Raw genomic sequence first — 14,574 nt, 5'->3', positions numbered from 1 at the left:
CAGTTCTAAGTGTTTTTAGAAGGGTTCTAAGTATTCGTGGGTTTTAGCTATTTGCGAGGGGGGGTGGGGGGTGGTATGCATCCCCTGCAAATACGGGGGATTTACTGTACTTCAACAAAAACAGTGATCAGACACAACCATCCAGTAAAAAATACAAAACCAAAGCTGCTCAAACGTTGTTGATTGGCAGAAACGAACTGAGCTCTCCAGCTGTGTTGTACCTATTCTTCCACGAAATGGGTGGGGTTAGTTGTCTACACTAAAACAACAGAAGCACTACTGTGAAGTTCAAAATTTTAAGCTGCCGCTATAATTAGAAACTATAGCAGTGTACAGTAAATACTTGGTAAGTTATTTATATAAAATAAATTTGTTGGGAGAACCTGTATTTTTGTTAGTTGAAAACTGGAGAATACCACAAAACATATTTGGATTGTTTGGCACTCGGCATTCTGTCCTGCAGGTTATTTATCAAATACTCATGAGTGGGACTAGAACTGAGGCATCCTACGATGAGTGCTTAGCAAATGATCATGCAAGACAAGGAAGAAATTGCCCAAAAACCAACTTTTCTAAAAATTTCCAGCACATTTCCCTCAATATATGTTCCCACGTGTGCAACTGCATTATCCACACCCTAACCTTATTCACGACACTGAAATTTTGTGAACAGCATAAAATTTTTTGCACTAAACCAAAAGTTTCTTGTATCAAAGTGTCTTAAATCAAGAATTTGCTAACTTCACGTAAGATACTGACATCTGATTAATCAATTCAATGTTAGATTTAATCATAAAAGTAATCTGAACACTATAATGAAAACTAAATTTAAATTGCCAAAGCTCAATTTGAAAAAGCTTACCTTCTTTTTGACTTTTACTTCTAGGTTGTTCAACTTCGTCGCTGTCACTGTCTGCTCTCTTATGTTTCTTCTTCTTTTTCTTACTGTCCTTCTTCTTCTTCTTTTCCTTTTTCTTCTTCTTGCTTGATTTGCTCTTCACAGATTCATCATCACTATCCTCTTCTCCTTCTTCTTTACTTACCTTTCTGTATTTCTTCTTTCTCTTTTTCTTTTTCTTTTCAACACTATCTTCATCCTTCTCTTCTTTTTCTTTTCCATTTTTGTTCTTAAACGTTTGTCTTTGTTCTTCTTTTGGTTTCACCGAAACTTTTTTGCCATCCTGTGGCAATATCTGACCACTACCACTGTTTTTCTTACTCTGCTGGTCTTGAGCATTATTATCACTTCTTTTGGACATCTCTCTTTTTCCTTTGGAAGAAAGATCCTCCTTTTCCTTATTGTTTGTTCTAGGCTTCCTCTCAATTTCCTTGCCTTTGTCAGTTGATTTCGTATCAGGTTTGCTTGACTTCGCCTTTTGCGGTTCACCCATGTTGGCTGATGGTGATACGGAGCGATCTCCTCCAGTCTGACTTTGTTTTTCTGGAGTGACTGGTTCCAACCATGGACTTCCATTACGACCATGCCTCTCTGGGGACTGATGACTATATTTAGGATTAGCTTTCCCTTGCAGTGTGGAACTCTTGCTACCTTTTCTTTCCCAAGATCCTGAAGAAGTTCCACCCTTCTGATGACTAGAGGGGCTTCTAGGTTGCTGCTGAAGAGAAACTTCTGTATTTTGAGCCATCTGACGTCTACTGCGGTCAGGGCTACCAGGGCGTCGGGCCCTGTTACCTCGTCCTCGGCCCCTACCCCCACCAGCATTAGCCCTATTTCTATTTTCACCCTTTTGTGGAGACTGTAATCTCCCTTTCTTGCTTTTATCTTGTGAGACATGAGTCCCAGGATCTCTTCCCAAGCGGTCACGGAGGTCACCTGTGTACTTTTCTTCTTGTCTTCTATCAAAAGGTGGGGAATGACCTCTTCCACCCTGATACTGCTGGTGGTGTGGTCCCAAGTCTCTAGTTCTAAATTGTTCTCTGGAATTTGAGGGAGACTTACTTCTATGTGAATATCTGTCAGAATTTTGATTTGAACCACTAGTGCTTGGCATTTTCTCATTAACAAATGATGGACTTCCTCTGTTACTCTGCACACTGCCCTTCTCTTCAGGCCAAACTGATTGTCTGGGAGACAGTTTTTTATTTGGTGGTATGGGTGGTGTCCTTGGCCCCCTCCTTAACTGATCCCTTGGAGATAAGGGTCTTCCCCTCCCACCTTGAATGTGCATCTGCGGTCCACCTGAATATGGAGATCTGGATCTAGATCTTTCGTTGCTTCTTGGTGGTAATCTGCCGGGTGAGTAACGTCGACGACGCTCGTTCTGACCCTGAGGTGGTAATTCACTATATCTATTACCTACAGGGAACCTTTGAGGTGATCTCTCCAAATGGGGAGGAGGAGATATTGATCTATACATGAGTGGTTTGGGAGAACTTATCCTTCCCCGCCCTCTACCACGAGCACCCTGAGTTGCTGGGGCCTGATGGCCATGTCTGTTAAGGTTATGGCCACGGTTGTCAAACTGATCATCTGGATGGGGATACATATGGGGGCCTGGACGGTCTCTTTGCTGATACTGACTCTGCCAGCCACCTTCTGCAATCCTGTGGGGAGAGTAATGATCTCTTTCATCTCTTCTGGTTCCTTGAGACCACCCTGGTCTGGCAAGTGGATCTGAATTCAACTCATCGTATTCGAGACGACGCTGATTATTATTCACATTATAATTATTAAAGCCAGGAGGAAATTCTAGCCTTCCTGCTGCAGCAAGAGCATTGCTCTGGGGGAAACGGCTCACATGAGCATTGTCTGCTGCTCGATCATAGCCTTGGTACCCAAAACCACCCCTGCCGCCTCTGTTGGTTAACCTTTGATTTCTCTCCCTTGGGGGAGTGCTTCCTCTTCCTATTCTGTTCTGAGGAGACAGACTTCTTGAATTTCTTTCAAATGGACTTCCTGATCGTCTGCCATGGCCCCATTCTTTTCTACCACCTGGGCTAGGTGACCTACCAAAGGGACTGTGAGGTTTCAATAACATATTCTGTCCTCTTCTTGCCATGGGACTAAGAGACCTTCTAAAATGTTGACTGCGTGTGCCGTAATTCTGTGGAGACAGAGGACTTTCAGAAAATCTCTGATTTTTCCTATTAGGACTATATGATCTATGTGAGGCAGGTGATACCCTATGAAGACGTCTAGGAGATGGGCTTTTATCTCCAAGCCTCCTTATAGGAAGGGGACTTCTTGACAGGAGTGGGAGAGGACTCCTGGATATTCTTCGAAGAGCAGGACTCCTTGAATGATGATGTGGACTTTTGGATATCATCCTTGACACTGGACTTCTTGATGAATGTAGAAGAGGACTTCTAGAAAGCCTTCTAGGAGCTGGACTTCTCGTTCGTCGTGGACTCCTGGATAGTCGACGAGGAAGTGGACTTTTCGATATCCTCTGCAGAGGAGGACTTCTAATGTTTCTACCAGATGGGGATGCTTTCAAAAGTTTTTGTGGTGAACTTTTGTTTAATCTGTGTGGACTTCTGGGCAACCTACCTAAAGGGCTCCTAGAACCCCTGCGAACAGGGCTCCTTGAATATCTCCATGGAGGTGGACTACAGCTTCTTGATAACCCTCTCTTGCGGCTTGATTCAGGCTTCAGTCTTCCAGTTTCACCAGGACTCTTAGCTAGTTCCCTATAAGGGCTTCTTGATAAACGGTGCAAAGGACTTCTTGAGTGCCGCCTTGACACTGGACTTCTTGACCCCCTTGGAGGCAAAGAGCTTTTTGAGTGCCTGCCTGGTCTAGGACTTCTTGAAGCCTGTCTGTGCACTGAGTTCCTTGACCCATGCCTGTGAAAAGGGCTTCTGGAGTCTTGTCTACGAACTGGGCTTCTTGACTCCAGTCTTCGGTGCAGTGGGCTTCTAGAACTTCTCCTCATCCCGGGACTTCGAGAACTTCGTCTATGTGGGCTTCTTGATGTGTTTCTCTGGGCCGAGTTTGAACGTCTTTTTAATGGTGGAGTTCGTCTAGATCGTGGACTCATTAAAGGACTTCTTGTGCTTCGACGGGGAAGTGGACTTCGTGAATTTCTTTTCAGTAACGGACTTCTTGAAGATCTTCTAGGAATATAGGTTCCTGAACTTCGTTTTTGTAAGGGACTCCTGGGGCTTCTTGGTAATGGACTCCTAGAACCTTTCAGTGGAGGAGTTCTTCGATGAATTGGACTTCTGGAATCTCTCCTTGGCAGGGGGCTGAAAGAGCCCCTCCTTCTTACAGGAGTCCTTGATCCTCTTCTACTGTACGGACTCCTTGATGCTCTCCTTCCCATACTTCTGGGTCGACTTCCAAGAGGAGACCTTGAACTTCTACCAAGAGGACTCCTAGGCCCCCTTCCAAGGGGACTCCTGGAACCTCTTCTGAGAGGGCTTCTTGTGCTTCTCTTGAATGGACTTCTAGAAGTCCTTCCCAAAGGACTCCTTGATAATCTTCCCAAAGGACTCCTTGAGCTCCTCCTTACTAGAGAGGCTTTCCCAGATAAAGAATGACTGGAATTTCTGCGAACTGGAGAATTCCTTGAACCTCTTCTCTCCCTTGGACTTGGACTCTTACCAGGCAAGGGGCTCCTTGAGCCTCTCCTTGGTGAAACTCTTCTGTGTATGGGACTTCTGCTTCGTCCAAGAGGAAGAGGACTCCTTCCTCTATTCCAAGGTAAAGGGCTCCTAGATCTCTTCCTGGAAGGAGAAAGGGATCTAGAACGAACATTGCGACCCCTAGTTCCTGGGCTTCTTCCATTTCCTCTTCCCGGACTTCTAGAACCAAGACGCTGAGCTGGGCTTCGGGGTCTTGAGCTAGAAGAGAAAGCATTGTGACTGGGGGGACTACCAGATAGTCTTTTATGTAAATGGTTTGGCGACTGCTTTTGCTGCTGCTGCTGCTGAGAACCACTATACTTCTTGGAGGTAGGGCTCACAGAGCTTCGTCTTGATGATCCTACAGTTTTCTGAGGGGAGCTTTTGCCATGAGCAATAACTTGCTTTGGAGGAGACTTTGAAACTCCATCTTTGCTAGAACGTTGTACCTTAAGACTACTATTAGCAGGGACAACACCTTGTTTTGCATCTCCCTGGCTTGACTCTTTCTTTCCATCCTTGCTAACCTTGTGTTTATGAACAGAACTATCATCGCTATCTGAGTCTGAACCACTTGAACTCCCAGAACTACTACTACTACTACCACTACTGTCACTGCTGCTATCACTACTGTCTGACTCAGTGTCTTCACTGTCACTCTCACTGTCAGTTCCCTGCATTCGACGCCATCTAGCACTCATTTTTTCTTTTGGTTTTGTTTGTTCCTGTGGCTGAGTATTAGCATACTTATCTTGTGGTAACACTAATGAAGGGCTCTGAGTCTTGGCAGGATGAGGATTTGAAAAGCTATTATTATAATTCTGTGTGTTTCCTCGACCATCGTAGTGTCCTTGCCCTCTACCCCTATTATGCCCTTGCATGTAATTGCCCTTCCTTCTAAAATTTCTGGCACCTTCAAATTGTTGATGGTAATTTGACTCATACTCGCCACCCACATGAGATGGTGTCAAATCTACCACATAGTTTGGTGCTCCAACAACTGGAATTCTTCCTCCAGCATTCCCACCATGGTTGCCTCCCTGCAAAATATTACACAAAATACATTAGAGAGTTCACCTTACAATTATAAAAATTATATTGACACCTTCCATTTAAACAATTACAGAAAAACTGTTGGTAAGCTGTCAAGAGAAAAAATACTTTCTCTTAAATTTTCCTAAACATCCTCTTGCAGCTGAAGATTTGATGATGGACCATCCAGTTGTGAGCTAGATGTACTATCACTCAAGCTACAAATCCATAGAAAGAGAGTTTATTCTGAATTAAACTCCAGAAAGACATCACAAAAAATGAACTCACATGAAAGTGCCTAAATGAACGGCTCCTATCACTATGATGGGATTTATTAACATTCTTGTAGCTGCTAGACTGAGGTGGCTCACGAGATGGAGATATTTCTGCTTCATTGACCTTTTTGGTTAAAAGAGCTTGGATCCGCAACTCAGCAATCTCATCATCACTGTTGCCACCATGACTTTCATCATCCTGCAAAACCATAAGAACAAATATAGGTACAAACACATCAAAAGACATACAATATAATACACCATTATTTTTATTTACTAAAACTAAACTTCCCTCGTAAAAGCAGGTTATTTCATAAAACTAACAGGTCATAACTTGATGCAAAATACAAAGCTAGTAGATAAAAGTTCTGTCAAATGGCAATGCCCACAAGCTGTTTCGTTAGTTTTGATGAAAAAAAAAAAAACAGAAAACAAAATTTGTCAATTTAAAGTACAGTACTTCAAGAACCAATCACACCTCTAAAATATGGCATGATGAATTCAAGAATAGTATTGTAAAGTGCTGTACTTCCAACCTGAAAAGTGTACTTCAGTTTCACATTCTGTATTGTAATGAATATATAGTTTTACTGTTACTCAATTCCAATAGTTGTGGTACAAATTTCCTTTTTGTACTGGGATTCACATAGCCACAAGACTGAATTTCCTTCTTCTTTGTTTGAAGTTTCTTTCACACAACTTCTGCAACTCTTAACCTGCCCTGAATGTACTTCTAAAAAATTGTATATATTAGATTTTTATTTCTCTCAATTCCATTACTTGAACCTGGAAATATGACAAATTTTTTATTTTGTATTTTTCACAGCTAACAAACCTACATAAGGATAAATCTCCTGGCACCAGCTGGAAACCAGTAAAAGACATATAAAATTGGAGAACAAGGTACAGCCAGTCCCTGGTTATCGCAGGGGTTCCATTCCAACAGCGTGACAATAAGCGGTGCCAATACCCGATTATCGGCACTGATGAGCAGAAATCGGCAACTTTCAGTGCTGAAAATCGCCAAAAATTGCCGTATTTCATCGCTAGACAAGCCCCGTAAAACCAGATCACCAATAACCGAGCCCGCTGATAACCACGGACTGCCTGTATTGGTAGCAACAGGGTTCGGCCAATTGGATGAGAGAGGAGACATTAGCCAACCTCCCTTCATCCAAGAACGTCGTGACGCATCCAGTTCAACTTCACTCCCTAACGGTGCTTCTACATCAGTGGGCTATAGACCAATCAGTAAATCTCTCAGCCTAGTATATCCCAGGCAAGAGGAATGTGGTGGCTGACAAACTGAGTCATCAGGGTCAAGTCCTGGGGACAGTTTGGTCCTTACTTCAGGAGATAGCGGACAGGCTCTTCCTCCTCAGGGGAAGGCTAATGATAGATCTATTTGCAACAGGGTTCAACAGGAAGCAAGAGGTTGTCTGCTCAGTTATCCCAGACCCTTGGGACAACCTAGAAGTTTAGGCCTTCCCTCTCTTTTGCCTGATCCGTCAGGTCTTGAATGGGGTACAGTAAACCCCCTGGATTCGCGTTCTCACAATTTGCGTACTCAGTGATTTGCAGAATTTTCTGTGGAACCTATCAATAAATTTTTTGCAGGAAAATTCACTCATTCGCGGATTTTTTCACAGAGCAATATTCTGTATTTTCATATTATTTTCATGACTAAACTCTGTACTGTATGTACACATTTTATGATAAAATAATGATTTACAGTACTAATTTTCAAATATTAAGTTTAATAAGATTAAATATGACATTTTTATAATGAAATAAAGTTTTATATATACACTTACAAAGTAATTGCATAGCTATAAGTTTCTATTAACGGCCGCTAGAATTTTTAAAATTCACGGTCGCACTACTTTTGTTTTGGTTAGGCGACTGACCCAGCCCACTTTCGGGGTAAAAGAGGAACTAGCTCAGCAAAAGAGCTCAATATGTTTATTGCTTCCTGTCCATGAGAGGGGAGGAGGCTCTGATCATATAATTACTTGATAAGTATATACTGTAGAAAACTTTATTTTATTATGAAAATGTCATTTTTATATAATCAACTTGCCAAGTAATCACATAGCTGAACCCCACATCGAAGGAGGTGGGAATCATGGCCCTATCTATTCTAACACATCAATAATTGTAATGAAATGAGAATAGAAGAAATGCTAGCATTGGTAGAATGTTTGCTGGTTCCGTACCTGGCGAGAGAGCTGCTACAGGAGAATACTGCCTCTGGTTGGTGCTCATCTCAACCAGTAACGGTGTGGTGAGAAGAAACTTCTTGGGAGAGGGCAGAAAACTTCTCGGAGCCTACTGAGTAGGCTGTCAATGTGACCTGCAAGCTGGTCAAAGGAGACTTCCGTATGAATGGAATGGAGTATTCCTTCCTCAAAACTTCCACAATCCAGGTTTCTGCTCCTCTTGCCTCCCATCTTTCCCAAAAGCAGAGGATCCTTGCTCCTAGTGGTGTGCAGATGAAACGGTTCTCACGTATGTAAGGGAGTTTTAGTGGCGGACTTCTTGATCGCCCGAGAGGCGAACCAGACGTTCGCACGCGGTCTGGGAGAGCCTCTTTACCTGCCCCTACCATGAAAGGGCTGAGGTTGGACAGGGGAAACTGTCCTAAAGGAGAAAGCCAGAGTTTCTCTAGGGTGCCTTGCAGACTGAGAGAGGAGGTCCTGAGTTGATTTCTTCTGAAGGTCAGGAGAAATCTGAAGAAATGTAGCCTGCGGGAACAAATGTTGTTTATCCATTGGGAAATATAGCAGAGCGGACTTCTGCGAAAGGGTCACTCCTTTTGTGGTATAGAAACACCAAAGCTCCCTTTTCTTCAAAATGTTCATAGCAAAATGGGAATCCAGCTCCAGAGATCTGTCCCTTATACTCTTGTCGAGACAAGAGATAACGCCCATAAAATCTGAGGCGTAGTACTCCGGGACATGAGGACAATCCTTGATCTTGCGAGCAAGGACACCACTGCCCAATCTAAAAAACTAAGCACCTCAAAAACTTTAAAAAGGTGTTTGATCAAGTGGTCTAGCTCCGATGTCGAGAACAGGATCTTCGCAGAATTGAAAGCAGACCTCCAGGAAGAGTCTATTAAACCGGAGAAGTCACCTAGGGAGGAGGCAAAAGCTCCCAAGGACGGGGCCTCTCCAGTTGCGAAAGACAGATATCTCCTCTGAGAGAGCCTCGACAGAGGGCAATTAAAGAAGACTCTTCCCTGAGAGCCAGCTTTCCACTTCACATAAAGCCTTCTTAGCAGAGGAAGACACAACCATCTTCAATGCCAGGGAAGCTAGAGCTGCAGGTGAGATGAAACTAGGAAATGTTGCAAACAAAAACCTTAGCAACAAAGCATAAGCAGTTGGAGGGGTGACTGGGTCCACTTCTTCTTCCTCCTCTGAAGAAATGGGAGACAACTCCGCAAGAGGTTGAGGCATCGAAGGGGGTTTCTTGATTAACCCCAATATATTGTCAAACTGTTGCTGAATGGACAGAAAGGAAGGGTCAGCTATTGCGGGAGTTTGTTATGACCAGACCAGACACTGAGGATGAGGGGGCAGCTGGGCAACGGCTGGATCCAAAACCCCAATTACAGGGGTAGGTGTCAGAAGCTTAGAAGAAGCAACAGGGAGCACTGCTGCCCTGGGAAGTTCTGCACAGTGGGCAATTAGAAGACAAAACAAGCTCAGGAGTCAACTGGCACTCATGCACAGAAAAAAGCGCAGACACCAATGGGCACTCAGAGAGAACCAAACGTTCTGATAAAAGACATTCAGAAGCCACTGGGCACTCTGGCGCCAAAGGTCTCAACGTGGAAACTACAGACTCGGGCAATGAGGAGCTGGAGTTAATGGGTGCTTGGAAGCACGCAGGAGTCCCGTATCAACAAACACACCAGGAGCTGGGAGCTCAGGCACTAATGGGCACTCAGTCACTTTCTTAATTCCAGGAGAACGCTGTAGCTCCACTGATGGGCGCTCGGCCATGTTTCTAGCCGAAGAAGAGCGCTTTGGAGAGGGGACTAGGCCTTTAACTTTCAATAGCTGTCCCTCTAACTCTGGGTGATCTTGGGAGAAACGTTCAGGACTGTCCCAAAAGCTGTAAGACGGCTTCACTAGAGAGGATTCTTTGGACTTCTTCACATGCATTGCAGGGGAAAGAGACACTTCATTAGCATCTCTTTAAAGGACGAGATTCGTCCTTAAAACGCCACTGGCGGCTGGGACTCGAATCACTTGAGCTAGAAGACTAGACAAAAGACGACTCACTTCCATAGAGACGCCTTTCCAGTGGTGCTCTGTCGTGGCCTGGGAAGCGGCAACAAGTCTGACTGAGGGGGTGACTGCCTTGGACAGACCCCACCGATCTCCTTTGGGCTACCGGTTTGGCTCCTCCCAGGTTCAGGGGAGTTTGCCAGGGACCTCTGCCTGGGAGAATTGGCAGGACAGACAGCCACCTCCTCCACTGACACTTCACCAACACTTTTTACACTACACTTGTCCATACGGACTTTCACTGAAGTGCCTATCTGTCCCATTGCATTCACTAACAATTCCAATTTCTTTTTAACTCTCGACTCAAGGCTGCCAATGGGGTTGGGATAGGGAGTAAGGGAGCAGGGGAGAGATGGTGGAACAGATTGAGAACTGGGATTAGGAGGAATAAAAGGTACAGAAACATTATCAGTCACAGACTTAGCAAGAACCACACTAGATAACATCTTTTTACTACTGGCTCTAGCATTGACAAATGATTATTCAAAGTTTTCCACTTACAGGCAGTCCCGGTTAACGGCGGGCTCGGTTAACAGCGATCCGGTTTTACGGCAGCAAAAATCGCCGATTTCCGCTCATCGGCGCTGATAATTGGGTACTGGCACCAATACATACCTAACAGAGGCGCCGATAACCAAAAATTGGCACTTTGGTGCCGAAAAGCCCCAAAAGTCACTGAAAAAGTGCCAAAATCACTGATTTTGGTTAGCGGCGATTTTCGGTTATCCTCACACCCACAGAACGGAACCCCCATCAATAACCGGGGACTGCCTGCATTGACATCCCAATGCTCGCATTCATTACAAGTAAAGTCTGACGAACAAATGTAACCCCTACAAGATGTGCAGAGAGTGTGTGGGTCATAACAGGCTTTAGTTATTCTAGAATTATAACAGTCAAAATCGGTAAGTTAGGTTTGAAAAAGAACCTGACACTGTCTAAATATGCCCAGAAGGCTACCATAAAGAGGATAATTCACCAATTGTTGTAACTATGACCAACTGAGATGCTAAAGAACTCCAAAAATTCGCTGCTGCTAATACTGTTGTACAGCCATCAGCCAGCAGAAACATATTGAGCTCTTTTACTGAGATAGTTCCTCTCTTACCACAAAAGTGTGTGGGGTTAGTCACCAAACCAAAACAAAAGTTGTGTTACCGCGAGATTTTTATGCATATGTAACATGTATTTTTATCTGTTTTGTATGATAAATAAATGATTTACTAATTTTCAAATATTAATATTAATGTAAACACAGCAAAAAATCAATTCATCAAAGAAAATAATGTGAATTAGTAAGATTTTAGTTCAATCCCTCTCTTTCTGTATCCGACTTAGGGGGAGGGATGAAGGCATAACAGTCATTTAAAAAAAAAAAAAGGGTTAGCACCTGGCCAAAGAATCAAAGTCAGTCTCTCTGTCTCTCTCTTATCTACTAATCTAGATTATGTTCTTTGTATTTCATAACTCTCTCTCTCTCTCACTGAGATAGATTTTTTTATGAATATGTATAATTTATGTTTACTTGTTTTGTAAACTGTAGTTTCACAGAAAAACATGATGTTACTTTGTTATTAATTTTTTCATATTTTCCATGCTATACAGTAAACCCCCGTATTCGCGTTCATTTCAGAGGTAGGTTCTGGAGTCTATCCCTGCGAAAAAGTGGAGGAGCACTGTATAAGTTTGTCTGATAGTTTCAGAAAGCCAAAAGGAGATCGTATTCTTGGACACTTCTTTCTTGTTCTGGCCAGTGCTAAGGATAAGTCTTCAGCACTCTGGTTTGAGATGATGAGTCCTTTTCAGAAAGCAGTATAGTGCTCTGACAGGGCAAAGAAGCAATTCGTCCAGATTTTGTCAACAGAGTCATTGAAAAGGATTCAAATCTGTCATCATGAGAAGAGGGGTTCTGAGTGTTAGCCACGAATTCCAGGACAAATTCAAAGGCTATGGACGTCCAACCCCATATGTTTGACACAAATGGATAGGCCACGGAGTTCACCAACTCGTTTCAAAGAGGCCAGGGCCAACAGGAAAACTGGCTTGAGAGTCAGGTTCCTGTCTGACACATGGCATAAAGGCCCAAAAGGAGCATGGGTGAGGCTGTCCAGTACCAAAGTCAGATCCCAACTGGGTGCTCTAAGTTCTTTTGGAGGACAAGACTGCTCAAAGCTCTTGAGAAGTACTGAGATTTCCCATGAGGAAGAAAGATGGACATTCCTCATATGCAGAACTGCACTCAAGGCAGCTCTGTAGACCCAATGGAAGGCACGGAAAGTCGTTTCTCTCTGAGGAGAAAAACAAGGAAGTCTGCTACTTGCTGAACAGGAAGTTCCGACTGAAGAGAGACCCCACTGATGACATGACACCAATCACAGTATAGGGTCCACCTTCCCTGGTACACGGGTGAGGAAGATCTTCTGAGATAGCCAGACATCTCCAACGCTGCTCTGAGAGAAAAGCCTCTCCCTTGGAGAAGATATTTGATAGTCTCCAGCTGTGAAGAGACAGGGACCCTACCGAGCAGTGGTATCTCTGGAAGTGGGGTTGACACACAAAGTTGTGCCGTAGGCATACATGTGCAACCACATGGCCTACCTGCCGATGACTCACCACACACCTCGGAGAAAGCACTGCATACAAACTACGTGGTTAATATGAGGTCAGAAGAAAACAAAAAATCCTGAGACAATGTTTTCAGATATTGTACCAGTCTATGTATCAGATTACCATTCATTCAGCTATGTACATATATTTCATGTCCATATGTTTTACAAATGTATTAATTGTATGTTTGCCTCTGTGGAGAAACACAGAGGCCTATACAGTAAACCCCCGTAATCACGTTCTCACGATTCACAGATTTCTCTGTGGAACTTGTATACATATTATTCGCAAAAAATTCACCCATTCGCGGTATTTTTCACTGAGAAATATTCACTAATTACTGTATTTTCATTCCATTTGCATGACTAAATACACTTTTTGTGATAAAACTATTAAAATACTCAGGTATAAGCATTTTTAGAGATTTTTTTGTGTTTGAACTATCAAAGTAGGCAGTTCTATGTGCTTTTAGAGAGATTTTAAGTATTTGCAGATTTTAGCTATTCGCGGGGGGTGTGGTACGCATCGCCCGAGAATACAGGGGGTTTACTGTAGTTAATTCCTTTTCCCTACCTGTCAAAGGTTGGGACTATGTTACGGCCTGCAAGGGTTTATGACTTGTGTGAATTTTGGATGAATAAATCAGATGTAACCTGACCTACACTTTCGCTTTCAGCCACTCTCATACTGGTGACCCTGAAGTGACCCGAGGAGGCCGACGCAGAGACGACCAATCACGCCAAAGAATCCAACACCATAAGCGAGAGTCTTGCATTTGCCTCCATCCGATTGCCACCCTTAACCCCCCCACCATCCAGAAGCATGGTTTTTTAGGGCAGAAACAATTATCTGCACAAAGATGATCACCTCATCTATGCGGAAAGCAGATGCAGTCCTCAAATTCCTGCCGGACAATGTGTTTGAACAAATAGCAGCATGGCTCAAGGAACTACACACCCCAGTAACATACAACATCCTGAAGGACCAGCTTAAGTCATCCTTCAGCATGCCACCAGCCCAGAGAGGGAAGAACTTCCTAAACCACATAGGGACACCAATAGGCAATGAGAGGCTGTCACATGTATAAGCAGCTGCGAAAACTCATCACCCTACCAGCCAGAGGCACGGAAGCCAAGTCATCCTTGGATCTGGTGAGGGAAGTACTCCTCACCAAACTACCCCGCCAGATAGTAGTCCATACAGCACATAAAGCAGCAGACCCCTCACAGCCAGCATCAGCAGCACATCATGTCAAGTAGTCATCTGACAGTGAAGGAAGCAGCAGTGACAACAAACCAGCCGCCTCCGTCCACAAGAAGTGTTTTCCCAAGGGAAAGCAATCACAAAGAAGACAGGAACCCCCAGAAGGAGTCTGTTTCTTCCATTGAAGATTTGAGGCAAAGGTAAGGAAGTGCGACAAAGGCTGCATATTTAAAAAAAAAAAACACCCAGTAGGGTCACAGAAGCGACCCACCCATACAGGTTGCCTTGTAAGAAATCGCGCCTGCCCACTGCTGCCTTTCTTCCAGTTATGAGAAACGGACAGACAAGCTTCTTCATTAGAGATGAAAGAACCGACATGCAACTCTTGGTGGATACCGTAGCCTGCAGGTCTTTTATCCCAGCAAGACCAGCCAGAATGAATGAACCTCACCCCACCCCCCAACCTGCAGGTCTCAACCACCAGTGGAGCCCCATTAACCGTGTACAGGAGGTGGGAGATGAAAGTCAAATTCAACAGACAAGACTATGACTGGTCCCTCATAACAGCAGAT

The 14,574-nt window shown here is 43.8% G+C and overlaps 1 protein-coding gene across 5 annotated transcripts in view; it reads right to left on the bottom strand.

Annotated features, from left to right (window-relative positions):
• The window catches only part of LOC136843830 (serine/arginine repetitive matrix protein 2-like), an 86,729-nt gene that overhangs the window by 64,735 nt on the left and 7,420 nt on the right, over nt 1–14,574 (bottom strand). For all 5 annotated transcript variants that reach the window (XM_067112625.1, XM_067112624.1, XM_067112626.1 and 2 more), the window contains exons 2-3: nt 5,908–6,093; nt 863–5,627 (exon numbers count right to left, since the gene is read on the bottom strand). In XM_067112625.1, the coding sequence (XP_066968726.1) occupies nt 863–5,627; nt 5,908–6,093 (4,951 nt within the window). The remainder of the gene's footprint in view (nt 1–862; nt 5,628–5,907; nt 6,094–14,574) is intronic.

Source organism: Macrobrachium rosenbergii, chromosome 12 (genome assembly GCF_040412425.1).
Source record: "Macrobrachium rosenbergii isolate ZJJX-2024 chromosome 12, ASM4041242v1, whole genome shotgun sequence".
Taxonomy (NCBI): domain Eukaryota; kingdom Metazoa; phylum Arthropoda; class Malacostraca; order Decapoda; family Palaemonidae; genus Macrobrachium; species Macrobrachium rosenbergii.
This window is presented reverse-complemented; position numbering and strand designations above follow the sequence as displayed.